The 15,215-nt window shown below is 46.4% G+C and overlaps 1 protein-coding gene across 1 annotated transcript in view; it reads right to left on the bottom strand.

Moving 5' to 3' along the window:
- HYDIN (HYDIN axonemal central pair apparatus protein) overlaps positions 1-15,215 on the bottom strand; it is a 162,708-nt gene that overhangs the window by 78,250 nt on the left and 69,243 nt on the right. Inside the window, exons 14-19 of the mRNA XM_072872234.1 lie at positions 12,388-12,455; positions 10,169-10,404; positions 9,232-9,332; positions 7,806-7,941; positions 7,164-7,328; positions 3,744-3,896 (exon numbers count right to left, since the gene is read on the bottom strand). Of these exons, the coding sequence (XP_072728335.1) occupies positions 3,744-3,896; positions 7,164-7,328; positions 7,806-7,941; positions 9,232-9,332; positions 10,169-10,404; positions 12,388-12,455 (859 nt within the window). The remainder of the gene's footprint in view (positions 1-3,743; positions 3,897-7,163; positions 7,329-7,805; positions 7,942-9,231; positions 9,333-10,168; positions 10,405-12,387; positions 12,456-15,215) is intronic.

Below are 15,215 nucleotides of genomic sequence, written 5' to 3'. Positions count from 1 at the left end.
CAGAACAAGAAACAGAATCACTAAAGCAGCATCCCTTTATCAGCACTGTTTTTAAGTTTATCTCCATGTTTTGCTGTCTCTCCATATGGCCATTTCTTTAATAAAGGGAATGTCATCAAAAGCTTGAGACAATAAGCAATGAAATTAGTCAATGCAACAAATCATGCACTAATGAGGAGAGAAGCAAGTATGGGAACGGGAACTGCGTGTTCTCTCCTTGCTTACACCAAGTTTGACCAAGAGCCTTTATCCGCTGCCTGAAAATCAGTTGATTTTCTCCAGTGAATCCCAGTGAAAAGATAAACAGTTACAGCTTTTTTTTTTAAATAAATAAAACTTGGTCTCTTCTGCAATGTCAGCTCCAGTTGAATCTGATGGCAGCTCATCCCTGGGATCATGGAAGGGGATCTGCTCGCCAGGCACTCTCCTGAAGACACCACCACATCTGGCTGTACAACCGCTGCTGGAAACCAGGCGGCAGCGAGCTCCATCAGGGGCACAGGGCTCTGGATTAGGGAGGTCAAGGATCAGGTCAAAGGAGACAGGACCTCAAATTAGGAAATAGAGCACCTTCACTAGAAGAGGAAGTCCCAAGAAAGGTTTTTCTCTCTCCTCCCTCATTACAGGGCACCAGGAAACCACCATCTGCTTCCCTGCGGTAGCACATAACAGACCCAGCATGGTGGTTATCCAGGCAGAAGAAAGCTGCCACTGATTAACAAAAATTACACCCTAGGCCTGTCTTTTCCTTCCTGATCACACAGGCATGATATGCAGCTGCCTTCCATGACACTGAGAGATGTCATTCTCAGTAGCCAAATAAAAGATCCCTGAGAAGAGAGCGTAACAAAGAACAAGTAAAAAAATGATCAAAGAAAGATGCTTTTTCCTCTCTGCAGGGAGAGCAAACACTTCCATTAATCAATACAACTCGTTTGCGTTTGTCAATATGGCAAAAATCAGACACTTAAGGAAACAGGAAAAGAAGATGACAGCAGCAGCAAGGAGGAGAAACAGCTATTTTTTTCATTAGGCCACGTCGGCCCTCAGCTAAGCTGCAGCAGTTCCTCCATGTTGACCTATTCCTCCAGTCTTTTCCACCCACGAAAAAGGCAAACCCTCCCCTTGCTGGATCCAGAGGATGCTCTAACAGGGCTGCCTGGCAGCTGGGAAAGTGATCTGACAAAGAAAAGTACATCAGACAGGCACAGGATTCAGTGGATGAGCATGGGATGACACACTGGTCCCAAGGGTCACAGACCTGCAGATACCCTGGCAAGCAGGGGTAAGCCAACAGAGGACTAGGGTATGAAGTCCCTACACTCCTCTTTGAACCCAAAAAGCCCCATGTCAATGTACAGCTTTGGAGGCTTTTTATTTATTTCCCCTGGCAGCAGAAATGCTCAGTGCTGCTCCCCGCAACTCATCCAACGGAGAGAAGAGAAGAGGGGTACGGGGAAGACTGTGCACGAGGGGTACTCCAGGTAATTCCTTAAGTCACTATCCCAAAGTGAAGTTATCCACAAAAAAGCATCTTGGCTTGCTCAGATAATGCTCTTTTCTCCCACAAAGCTAGAAGAAAAGCTTGACTTGACAGGAACAGCCATTTGCATGTGATGGTTAAGAACACCACCAAGGTGGCAGCATGGCCATCTGCATTACAGCATTTTCCTTTTCTGTTTCAAACAAGACACCAGCCTTTTACTTGCCCTGTTGCTGCCCCTTAATTTAATCTCATTCAGTTCGTTGAGCTGCCAGTCAGCGTGCTGTAACATTGCTGATCTAACACTGCTGTGAAAATTTCAATCAATAGCTCTTTCTTTCAAGTGGGGACCATGATCCATAAGCCTAACTGCAAACAGTCATGGTCTTGAGACTAGCCATCAAATAGGAGACAGGGAAATCATGGCTCGCCGTCCTGCAGCAATATCCAAGCAGAAAATCAAAGCAGCAGCTTTGGCATCTTAGAGACACAAGACTTGGGTTCAGGGGCACAAGTGAATGAAGGATGCCCAAGTCACCCACCAGCTAGGCTAAGGGACAGCCAGAGCCAGTTCTGCTCTCAGATGTACACGTGCAGTTCACCCTGACACCCAAATGCATCTCAAATTTTACCTCCAAAACTATTCAGTCCTCTCTTCTTCCCATCAAAAAACTGCCAGGCAGCCTAAGGCAGCAGCAAAGGGCAAAACTTCAACTGAAGCAGCAAAACAGCACCAAAGTAGGCAGCTGCTGAGGGCAAGGGAGTAGCTCAAGCACATCTCGCCTGCCACAGTGCTGCTCCCATCAGACAGGATCAGCATCATGGTGTTGAAGAGTCTGAAGAACCCTTGTTGAAACAGCTGATCAAGCAGATTCCCGGGACCTGCCTCCTTGAACATCTCCATGATATCAGCAGCTATCCTGAGAAGCCGAGATGCTCACCATGGGGTAATTCAACCCTGTGAAGTCGGCAGGCAGGTGGGACTATGGAGCAGCAGAGTCCATCTTTACCACAGGAAAAGAAACCATGCTTGAACCATATCATATTATTGCTCTATCTATTGATTAGCCACAATATTTGCAGAGATTGCAGTGAAGCACGATAGGATTTATTGCCCAATCCCATAAATTAGGGCACTGAGGCAATGGAGAGGCAGATATACCCCTGCAAGCCCCCTGGGTACACTGCAAGCAGCCCAGGGGAGGGAGGGAAGTCGTTACACCTGGACAGCAGTATCTAAACAGAACTCTGCAGGTCCGTCTTGGGTACAAGCATGCAAACCCCATCATTTATACACCAGTACCACCCATCTGAGGTGGCCTGCTCTCTGCAGAGATGGAAAGCAGATTTTCATTGTGGAGTCAAAGAAAGCTGCCCTGGGAATCCCCCACTCTGAGGTTACGTTTATCCTCCTGGGCACAGAAACTGGAGTTAAACAGCTGGAAAAGCACCAAGAGGGAAATTCAGCCTGGGTTAACCAGCCCCAGAAGTTCAACCCACCTAACACAAAGAAGCACAAACCTCCTCCAAACCCTGTTTTCCTGCCGTGATCTCCCCTCCAGTGGGGAGCACGTCCCACCCAGCCTCAGCACACGAGTCCTTCCCAGCCGCATGATCCCTGCTCCCCCTGCCAGGGAAGCAGCCAAGCTCTCCTGCTATGCAGCTTGTCACACTATGCAGCCTCCATGAATTAAATAGCCTTTTTCTGCAGCTACTGTCCAGAGATGCTCTGCAGACTCCATAGGTACACAATCCTTACAAGTATATTTTTGTGCAACAACCCACTTGGTTTGACTCCCAGTAGATATGAAACTCACCTCACCATGAGCAGTTTGAGGACAGACCTCACACCCTAGTCTCTAGTGTTAACAGGAGTTTGAGGCAAAGCAGATGCAGACGTAACAGGGAAAAGGCAGGGAAACCCATGCCCTTTCAGGAGCAAAGGGCCACAGACTTCTCTTGATCTCAGAGCTCCAAAAACATGACTCTCAGAGCTAAATACCTTCCACAAAATAAAGGGGGAACTTGTAAAACATGATCCAGACTAATTTCTGCTCAAACTTCTATGCAAATTCTCTGTTTTACTGAGGGGTCCCCCAGCTAAAACTGCCCCCAGAGCCAGGCTCCTCTTGCTGCATTGTGATGGAATACCTTGCTTTCTCTCTCAGATAGCGATATGGAAATGCTGCATATAAAAATCAAGTCACAGGCTGCTATGGACCAGTCATTTTTGTTGGAAAATAGCCCCACAGATACTTACCATCTCTGCCCAGAATGATGCAGGGATGACAGTCTGATTGGAGAGGTGGAGGGTTTGGGAAGCATCTTGTAGAACTTGGATACTGCCGAAATTTATCTTACTCGGATGCACGTAGACAACTGGTCCTTCTCCAATGCTCACTAAATGGATTTTCTGCTCCAGGAAGCAGGTAGGAAAGAAAAAATAAAAAACACAAAACAGGGAAAGTTTGAAAAGATTAGAGAGCTCTAAGGGTGCTCCTAGACTGGGGGATAATTATGGCTGTTTGAAGTTTTCAGTGTTGTAACACTGATGCAGAAGGCCTGGAGCAAGTGTGGGATCTAGAGTGATCCCATCTGAAAGCCACAAGCTCCCGTTATCAAGGGATAAAGAATCCCAGTTTCCCATGCTTGCTTTTTCACACCTCCTCCATGCTGTTAGCTCTCCTTCCTCTACCCTGTGCCTGCTCCCACTCCTTTCCCTGCTCAATCTTGCCCCAGACTACCCTCCCTGGCTTCTGCTGCTGCACCACCACACTTGGACAGTAACTTCTTTAACATTCCCAAAGCTACACATGTGAAAACCAGCACAAATCAGCAACAAAGCAGGCTCTTCAGAGTAGGGATCATGTAAGTTAGTTGCCTCCAATTTGTGCTTATATGTATTCCTGGTATTATATGAATAACAGACATTAATTCTTAATTATGTCATTCAAGAAGTATTTTTTTTCTTTTGACAGTCTGAGACACAAAAGTTTTGTTCTTGCAGAACTGGCACAGACTACTGGAGGAGGAATGCAGATCTCTTTGCTAAACCACCTTCTCACATCATTAAAAACAATGAGAATTTATCCAGTCTGGCTGGATTTCACTAGTTCTAAACACCCCAACTCTTAAACAGGATCTGAATGCATAAAATTCCCAACACTGACAAGCTGCTGTATGATTCACTGGAGGGCATGGAGTATGATTTAACCACAAAAGAAACTAGCCTCCATGACGTAAAACCTTTAATGATGTCTGACTCAAGGAAATGGCATTGACAGCTGTCAGAATCACTAGTTCAACTCAGCCAGAAGGAACAGCATCCAGAAATGCTCATCCCTTGACAGGACACTACTGCATGCAAGTATAGCCAAAACTCATGTACCAAGGCTGGTACCTCAAAAATAAGGAACTGAAGCCATACATGATGATGGATCTTTTATTCCTCCGGGAGAAGAGAGGCATGGAAAGCTGCAGTCTGGGTGATGCTGCCCAAAGCTCCTGGAAAGAAGGAGCTGGAGGGAAGAGCTGTGCCTCGCCAGCTGGCTTTGCCTCCAGGTGACAGCGGTGCGGAAGCAGCAAAGGCAGGGCAGAACCCTTTGGAGGTGGGCAGAATAACATCTGGAGGATGCCCAGGCTAGGTGGTTTCAATTAGAGTGTGTACTAACACGATATATCCTAGCCAAGGAAAGGGCTTATAAAAAAACCCCTTCATCTACAGTCTTCTTAAAAGGGACAAGAAAAACCCCGTTCAACAGGGTTACAGGCAATGTGACACACAGGGAAAGGCAGTAAAAGGAGATGGCAACTTTGCCATCAATAATATTGCCACACATACACACACACCCCCAGCAGCACTGCTGGCTTTGTCGATGGGTATGTAATGTCACATTTGATCATTTAGGAATGAAGAGCATCTGTCCCTGGCAGACAGCCGTGGTTTGAGTGACCGCTTATTCTGATAGCAGCCAGCTGCCAAATCCCCTGCCTGTGGCACATGAGACTGCCTTGCCCAGCAAGGGTTGGGTTTTACCAGCTCCTTAATGCAGGACATCACATACACCAAATTAAAGCTGGCATGCAGTCACTGGCAAACAAAATACCAGGCAACAGACCCATGGAGGGACTCTACACAACCTGGATGAAAGATCTGTATGATATTTCACCTAACTCTGTAAAGACCTGGTATCAATTCCAGACAGCATAACCTACGGCAACAAGAGTAAGCTAATATTTGGCTTTATTGAATACATTGCAATGATTCCCCTGAGGTCAGATTTACATCATATGATCCATATGGGCAGGATTTGCCACCAGTGCAGGATGTATTACAAGATGGATAGCTGTTCTGCTAGCCCAGAAAGCTCTGGACCAGGGAACAACTGAAACAATACCCAAACTATAGGGCAGTCCTATAGAAATAGCAAAGAATCTCACCTGACAGCCAGAAACTCACATCTGTACTGCCAGTATACCCAGTGAGGTTTCTAACAGCACTCGCTGGGTGCTAGGAGCAACTGAACATAAACACGGCATGTTAAAGATCAACTTAATGGGTGCACACACTCGCTCAATCTCAGGCTGGTCGTTTCTTTAGGGACAGCTAGGATTCTCCAGCTGAAATGCTCACCTTTTGGGCAAAAAATTGTCAGTTTTCGTCAAACTTCAGACCTCCCTGCACAGCCTGCATTGCCTGGCCTTCCTGTTGACTGGTTTACATGCACATCCACAAAGGCCTGGGTTGAGATGTTCAGTGGCATCCAGGGGATTTAGCAGCATCATTTCCATTCTTTTTAATGAAAGTTTAAATCCCTTAGACTGCTTTCAAAATGTCAGCCTTCCTTTCTGTTACAGAAAGCTTAAGGTTCCCAGCAATCCTCTGACATCCTCTTTCATGCTCAGAGAGATGACAAGACATTTTAAAACAGCTGCTTCAAAAGTTAATATCACTTTAATTTAAAGTTTAATTAACTAAATTTGTTCTAGATTTCAGCTAGATGAAGCCAGGACACTAAATACAACGTTCTCTTGCCTACATTTTGTTGTTGCTGCTGTTGTGTATGCCTGAATGCAAACAACATCTTTTAGGAGGCTTTAGTCCAGGAATGCTTTGCCTCTTCCATTTCCAGGCTTAGTAGAAAAAAAGTCTCTGTGCTCCAGATGCAAGCAGTGCGGAGACTCATGTATCTTTGTCTGGGACTTCTGGCAAAGATATTTGATGGATATTTCTCAGACATAATGGGCCTGACTTTCAGAAAAGCTTAAATCCAGCTTTGCACAAAACATCACTTCAGCATGGTTTCTTACATAGCGCTTGCTTTAGCAAGATTCAGGGAGGTCCTTGAACAAAAGTCCTAACAAAGCAGCAGTTGCTGTTCATCTAAGAACACGGCAGAGTGTGACACCCAGGGATTGTGCTGGGTTTCAGACTGGGCTTGTTATCCCGTCTCACATATCCATAATTAAATGCTGTATCAGACACTTACATTGTCACTTAAGAGGATACCATCCTTCCTCTTCTCTAGGCATTAGCTGTTGCTCATGCCATGAATCCCTTCTTTCCTTGTCCACACCAGCCGTATATTACAAGTTCTTGTTTTCCCAGGAAGAATCCCTGTACACTTTACGCCCCACCAAGATGGGTTGTACAAAGGCACACATCTCCCCTAGCACTCACCAGTGGGGATCCTTCACTCCCAAACACCGCGACACAAGCAACAGTGTCCTGCTCTCCTGTCACCTGGACTTCCAGTGTAAATGGGACCTCCACCAAGCCGTGAGGCTGGATGATCCCACACGGCACGGGGCTGGAGTACCACACAGCAGCATCCTCCTTGTGTTCCTATAAGGGACAGAATCAAGCCCAACTTCAGAGTGACCTTTGAGGAAACTTCAAAATCCTTGACATCTACCACAATGACAATTCACACACATTTTTAAAAATCCCTAGGAGAAAGCAGAAAGGCACAAAAACAGATGCCAGACTAGTATGGGCTTAGCATCCTGAGGGCGTCTGAAAGCTGCTGCATCCACCAACACCCACTCCTGTACTGGCAGCCTCCTTGCAGCAGCTTTTCATGACCCTCTAAGTTCTCCTGCATGAAAGAACCCCAAAGACTAGAATATAAACTGCTTCCTAAAGTTTATATTCAGGTAGGTTCCTATTAACTGCTTCCTAAAGTTTATATTCAGGCAGGTTCCTGTTCTCAGTAAACCTTTAGGTTTGAATATAAACCAGCAAGGTCTTATCCAAAACCCTTTTTTTCCTAATAAACCCCTCGATAACATTTGAGGGCAAGAGGCGGATGCGATGCCAAACCTGAGGAAGAACCCCGTAGCAGCCTGGAAGATCGCTGTCGTTCACAAGGGTCAGCATCTGCCGATAAGGGAATTTTAGAAAGCACCGTCCAAACGCCACAATGGGGTTGAGCACTCGCAGCGGAGGAACTACACATCTAGGCAAAGAGATGACCAAAAGGGAATTTAGAGATACCAAGAGAAGGTAGAATTTGTTTACTCCTCAAATAGCATGAAATGGAGCATAATACATTTGTCACTGTCAAATAGACATTCAATAACCCTACAGTGATAAATCACCTTTAACTTCTTTTTATTCACTTTTATTCAACAACCTCTTGTAAAGGAGGGGCAAACCCCAAGTCTCAGCACCACAGAGGCTGCCAAGTGCCCTGGCAGAGCACAGTGCCCTGTCCCAGAGCTGTCTGATGGGCACCTTTGCCCCAGGAGGCTTGCAAGGACCCTCCCAATGGCCCCAGCAAGGGGTGAGCTCTGGTGGAGCCTTCCCACCAAGGACCAGTGCTCAACAAGGCTCAGGGAACACAAGACTCCAGTATCTCAGTAAAAATGACTCCCTCCTCTCCCATACTGCTGTTGCCCTGCCTGAAAACTCAGCCACTTGTCCCAGCAATGGAGGGCACAAGCCACCACCTGCCTTACACAGTGAGTGATCACCCTTTCCCCATTTCCGTAGCTACCTTGGTCCTTCACCTCCACGGGTCCATACACTGTCTGTTCCCATTTGCACTTATTTTACAAAATTGCAGCCCAGGAACTGACTGGACAACTCTGCCTGGGAGAGGGAAACTGCATCCCTCTTGTAATTAAACTGACACCCACTGCAGCACAACAGGATTGAATCTGGCCGCAGCAAGAACAACTTTTGGCTTAAGTTTGAGAACTTTAATGCTCAAAAAAACCAGAGGAAAGCAGAGAAACCTGAGCTCACCTTCCACATCAAGGACTATTTTTCCCTTCGTAAGATCTTGCCTGTATTTTTCCCTCACCAGTCCCACCATAAGCCCCTTCCCCATTTGCACATGCCTTCATTAACTGAACCAGACACCAACTTTCAGGAGGTTGCTCGCTGCATCCCAAACAAATGTTGCATTTTGGTCGCAACCCAGCACAAGTCCACCACTTGCAGGAAGGAGAGGCAGCCTTTTGGAAATTTGTTACACCTCAAGCACCAAAAAACAGGCCAACAATGAATATAATTACCATTCCCTTTAGAAAAAGGCTCAGAGCCATCCCTGTCCATTGAGCACAGGTGCTTCTCAACGTGGGCTGCTTTCAAAGCACTGCTGTTCTCATATCTAGATGGGCAGAACTAGCTTATTAAGCAGTGCTTCTTGTTTGGAGCTGGAGCCAGCAAACAGCATGCAAGGAAGCATGATGGTGGTGGATGCACGAGGAGAGACAATGAGCTGCAAGGAAAGTACTGATACCTGGCTGTGAGAAGCAATGCCAAGACCTCCTTGCCAACACCATCCACGTCCACCACTAGTGCCAGCTCGTATCTCTTCACAGTGTTGGAACATAGGGTGACCTAGCAGAAGAGAAAAGCATCAAATATTTCATCACTCCCAAAAGCCATCATCCATGTGTGGTGTCCTCCAGTTCTTGTTCCACGGTAAGGAAAGGGAGGATTTTGCCCTAATTCTTCTGCTGGTCCATGTGTAGAGCAGAGTCTCTGGGAGTAATAAAAGTCTTCTGACAATATCTGCTTTGTTAAATACACCACGCAGTTATCAGGGCACATGTAAGATAAATTAAAGCACAATTAGACTAATGCTCTACTCACCACTGTATTAAAATTATGGGACCAATTTTTAATCTCAACTACAATAGCATAAATCCAGAGGAAATCTGTTGACTTGAACAGAATGAGTTCAGCTTTACAGTGGGAAGCTGAGGGCAAAACGTGGCCCAGCAGATGCTGTGCAGTTCACGGCTGCCAGAGCTTTTTCAGTCCCCATTGGAGATTGCTGCAGTGAATACAGCTCCTTCTGCTCAACAGGAGAGGAGAAATAAGACCAGGAAGAAAAGCAAACAGCTTTATACAATGACATCTCTTTCTAACAGCCACCTTCTGTCCTCATCCTTCCTCTGCCTGCTTTAAATCAAAGAAATCGCTCTAAGCAGCTCTCGAAAACACATGAATGGCTTTTGTATTTGACTATGCAGTACAAGACCTTCAGCTTATGACTTTGGAAACAAAACGTTGCTCCTTCAGAAATGTCCCAGAGTAACCCAGCCAACAAAAGCCTAACACTAATGCATATATCTTACTCGCGTTATGCTAGCAGCACTAAAGCCCTCTCATACATCAGTGAAGCTTCAGCTCCACCTGCTGAAGCATGCATGGCTGGACTCTTCCCATACCTGAATATCCAGGAGTCCCTGGGAGCGGATGGTCCCTCTGCAGGGCGTTATGGTAAATTCGGTTGCCTTGACATGACCTTGAGCTCCCTTTCTCCAGGACAGGCGAGTGTTGTCTGACATCTGAACAAAACTGGTAACACTGGGCTCTCCCGAGCCATCCCCAGGAATGCGAAGGTTGAAAGTCATGGGCACCAAGGAGGTGTTAGTGAGGCGACATGACAAGGTGCAAGGAAAGCCTAGGAAAATGACACAAACAGGAATTTATGCACCAATTATCCCATGATTCCTGGTATGAATATCTTGTTATGGACTTGGAGTTTAGCTCTTTTCAATCTGAATTATAGATAATTGAGAAGCTAAGCAAGGAACTAATCGTCACTTAAGTTCCCTTTTATGCTGATCACAGAGACTGCTTCCTTGGCAATGCCTACTCTTAGCGATGCTGAACACCAGAATTTTTTCTCTCTTTAACTGAGGAGCTCTCTCACATGCCCCAAACCAGCACCAATTATTTCTCACTTATGAGTGTGCATCCAGACAGATCATTTATTCTGAAAATTCAACCCATAAAATTCCCTGTTAACTCCGTGAACACTCCCACAGTTTTCAATATATACAAGTAGTGTATTGTCATCAAAGAGAAGCTACAGTAAAAGAAAGGATGAATGAAATTGGCAACTATAGCATGATGCAAAGCACTCTAATGCAGTTTCTCTAGGCAGGATCCTTAAAGCATCTCCTGGGGCAACCAGACTGAGCACATGACCATTTGCAGCCCGCTTCACAGGAGGCAAGCCTGATGCTTGTTTCGAAATCAGCAGGAAACCCGTCTCACCTTACCTAACAAATGGGGACATCACATCCACACTGCACATTGGCTTTGATTACTGCCCACAAAGGTTTACATCACTTTAGCTTTGATACTAGCTTTCCATTATGCACCAGTGATACAACCACACCTGGTGGGGATGTTCTGCAGAGACAGGACATCAGCCCACAACCTGCTCTGGAGTGGACATCTGGCTTGTCTCCTTCTCACAGAGCTGGCCAGCCATCTCCCATGCTTACCAAGTATTATTTGAATACAGATGGGGAGGAAAACCAATGCAGACACAACAGGTAGTTTCTCCATGCCCATCAACAGTGACCACTGCCCACCTCCAGCAATTACTCCAGCAGGGAGGCAGGAGGTACACAAAAAGAACAAACACAGACTTCACAATCCCAAATGAGACAGAAGTCTCCAGATGCAGACAACAATTAGCAGCATAGCTAAAAGAAGCAAAAATACAATAGGTGTGCCTTCAGCTGAAAAGGCCTTACTAATGAAATCAGATTAAGTAGGATGAATCTCCTATTACATAACCATATTCCTGCCTGGTGGGTTTCTTGTTGTTTTATTTATTCAAAAGAAAACAAAGAAGTGGCAGAATGGTGATGCAGGGAGGGGAGGAAGCAGCTCAGGAAAGGTAATGAGTTTTCTTTAAAAGTCCATGAACAGCATGAAAACACAGAGGCATCCTGGGCACAGAATGATAATGGCCCTTCAATCAATCCACAATTGATTTCACATTTAAACTTTAGATCATCTCAGTAAAAAGCCTTTTGTGAGACTGAGATGGAGAACCAGAATCTGCATTTCAATGGAGATGCTCTGGATGCTGAGCCACCAGCTCTGTCAGCAGAGCTGGGCTTTTGGTGGGGAAGGAGAAGGAGCCCACGTCTCTGAGGACATAGGTGCCTGATGCAGAACTATTGCTTGGGCACATCACCTGGTAGGTGATAATGAGGTGCCCTCACAGCACTAATTAACATCTCACACTAAAGGTCAGGTGGGTAAATGGTGTCCTTGCCTTCCAACAGTAACATTTACCCAGAACCGCTATAGGCTAGTAACGTGGCTTAAATTCCTTTCTCCTGTAGTCCCATCCCCTGGGCCCTTCTGGGACAAGGACTTTCACAGTCATTCTGCTGCCAAAGATTAGGAGGTTGGGGCTGAACAGACTATAAGGGACACCAGAAAATACTGACTTTCTATTCCTTTGGTCTATTTGATCTCATCATGGCAAAATACTGCCTAAGCAACCAACAGCCCTGGTTTTAACACCCTGAAGGCTGCTATGGAGGAACAGAAGTGACAGATGCTCTTATATTCAAGTGCTCCATTTTAGTAATGCACAGAACTCTCAAGCTGTGGTCCAAGCCCAGGGCACACTCACCAAACGAGACGTCACCAAAGCGGAGGGAAGGTACATTGAAATGAAAAGTCGGTCCGATGACACAGCCCCTGTGAGGACAAAGACAGGCAGAGGAGGCATTGGCGTGGTTAAAGAGAATTGCAAAGCGTTCAGCTTTCATTACCGCTCGGATGCATATAAGCTGGTCTCAGAATCACAGTGGATTTCAAATCAACCTGTCACCCTCATGCTCAGCATGGCATCCATGTGGACAGGAGGCAGCCAAAGCAAAGTGGTCAGCAGCTGATAGCTGCTGATGTGGCCATGTCAGGCAGGGTATGCCCCCAAGTTGCTGCTGGCCCAATGAATGACCCTGAACAAGTGATGGCTCTGTGCCTCAGTTTCCCCATCTGCAATGTGATGGACACAGAGGTGTCCACACAGAAGTGGACTCATTGTAACTAGCCTTCCCAGCCACAGGTCTCCTGCTTTGGCATTTCATAGCTGGAACTGGTGTTTCCATGGAGTATATGAACATCTTTCTCAGAAGATCTTGGTCCACACAATCATTATGCTTGCAGGATTCTGAGGCATGAATCCAGGGGAGCCCCAAATATCCATTGAGAAGAGCAGCAACAGTTCTACACAATGGACAGCTGAATCTTGGAGGAAAGTATCAGCTTGTCACCAGTGCACCAGCTGACACATCCAAGAGTGACACACGTCTTAAACCACTGAACGTGCGTGTCCTTGAACCCACTACACCACCTCGGCCGTCCTTAAATTCAGCAGACAGGCTCCAAACTCCAAAACTCACCAACATCCACTGAAATCAGCACTTGAAGCTGCACAACATTCATTAATTTATTTCATGGTTCATGCCAATCAATGCCAGCTCTGTCTGTTAAACATCAAGGACCACAGTGAACTGTGCCATCTAGTTTTATCCACAGGACTGCCATTGGCTCTGTTCTGCCCATGAACAGACCCCAGCATCCCGCAGGAGGGACTGTGGTTCATCTGTGGTGTCCCTTTTCCAGCATCCCTTTCTAAACACCAAAGAAACAAGCATTCAGGACCTTGTAAGATTGTTTTCCAAGTAAAGAATAATCACCTATGGTTTGGGCATCTTCTGATTCCATAGTCAAAAAGCACTCAAAACCTGACTTTCAGGGGTTTCAATCCAACGCTAATTCTTGATTCTTGGAGCTGAATCAGTTCCTGAGAATAAGACAGGTAGCAAATCCCTGCTGATGATGAAGTTCCATCTCCAAGTACCTCACATAATCAGACCTAACCTCCCAAGCCCTAACAGCTTACTTTGGATGGAGCAAAGGGAGCAGGCACGCTTTCCGTCACAGCACTTGCCAGGAGACGATGGAAAACTACCTCCAAACTAACCACAACTGGGGATCACACTGGGAAACTGCCAAGGATGAGCCTTGCCAGGCAAGTGGGGAAATGACTGCCATTTCTGCTGAGTGCACTGTATCTGTGCTCAAGTAAGTTAAACCTGAATGACTGCCCAGAAGGCTCAGGCAAGGAGCCAACCCAGAGCTCTGTGCACCACAGATGATAACAGTACAGCTTGCAAGAAAATGGGGGGAAAGGCAGTGTTTTTGGCAACAACTGTGTTTTACAGTAGCATTAAGTAATGCATTTGTGAAGGGAGATCAGGGTCCTTGCAGAGCAGGAAGGACAACACAAGGTGGGAGAGGAACCACTTGAACACTCATCCCCGTTCCTTCCTTTGCAGCCCAGTGTCCCACCAGCCAGCTTGCTTCCATTCAAAAGAACTGGGAGTTTTTCTCCATGGAGGACTAAATCCAGTGCTCAAAACCTCCCGAACAGGGAGGCTCAGCTTGACGGGGTGGGTGGACATCTTGAAGGACATACTGAAGGACATCTTTGAAAACAAACAGCTTGAGTTGTGGGGCTGGAGAATGAGAGATAAGGGCTAGATAGGGATCCTTGAAAAAGGCAAGACAGAAATCAAGGAGGCAGATGCCATCTCAGGGAGGAGTGGTCTGCAATGGGAATTACTGCTGAGGGACAGCTGTATGGGAGCAGGTGGGAATGCTGGGGTACCATCAGATGGGCTGCATAGGAGCCACCATCCAGGAAGGAGGAATACAAGGATAGGGAAGAAATAAATAAAAAAGGACAAGCAATCCTCCTTCTCTGAGATGTAAGGTCTGCACTGAGCCCAGGGTGGTGCTGGCAGAACAGGGCAGAGAGTAGCCACAGAGAAGCGGAGGACATGCTGGGCACTGTGAGCCAGGGCATCAGTGGGGATAAAGGACCACTTCATTTGGTTGTGGGGAAGCCAAAAGACAGCCATCCTGCTGACAGCTGTTTCTTTCCCCAGAAGCAAGGCCATTGCAGGGCAGAGGCAGTGGGTACTATCCAAGCAATACTGTATTCTACCTGTGATAAGCACATCTTCACAAGCAAAACCTGCCCTTGCTCAAGGAGAAAGCCGCTTATGCAATAACATCCCGTGACCGATCTGGGGGACGGACAGAGGAGAATAAATTATTTGATTGTGAAACGTTCCCTCTTGATTTCCAAAAAAAGCAGCACTTTCCCTCCAAACACAAAGACAACATAATTGTTTCTCTACTGAGGTCAACAGACCTACTCACCACTCTTCTCTTGCAAAGGAATAACCTTATTGTTCTTTTTTGTCCATTTCCCTTACCTCATTGGTAAAATCAATCGCAGATTCCTTTCATTTCTCTACGACTTTGATCTAGCACTTCCCAACAGCAGCAGCCCAGGAGGCTGGCTGCCGAGAAGGCACAGCCAGCCCCAAAGCTCCAGAGCACCCAGCATCAGCTTTCCTGCCTACACCACATTATCCCACCAGC

Source organism: Ciconia boyciana, chromosome 9 (genome assembly GCF_034638445.1).
Source record: "Ciconia boyciana chromosome 9, ASM3463844v1, whole genome shotgun sequence".
In the NCBI taxonomy this organism is placed as follows: domain Eukaryota; kingdom Metazoa; phylum Chordata; class Aves; order Ciconiiformes; family Ciconiidae; genus Ciconia; species Ciconia boyciana.
Note: the sequence above shows the minus strand (reverse complement) of the source record. Positions and strands in the feature narration are given on the sequence as shown.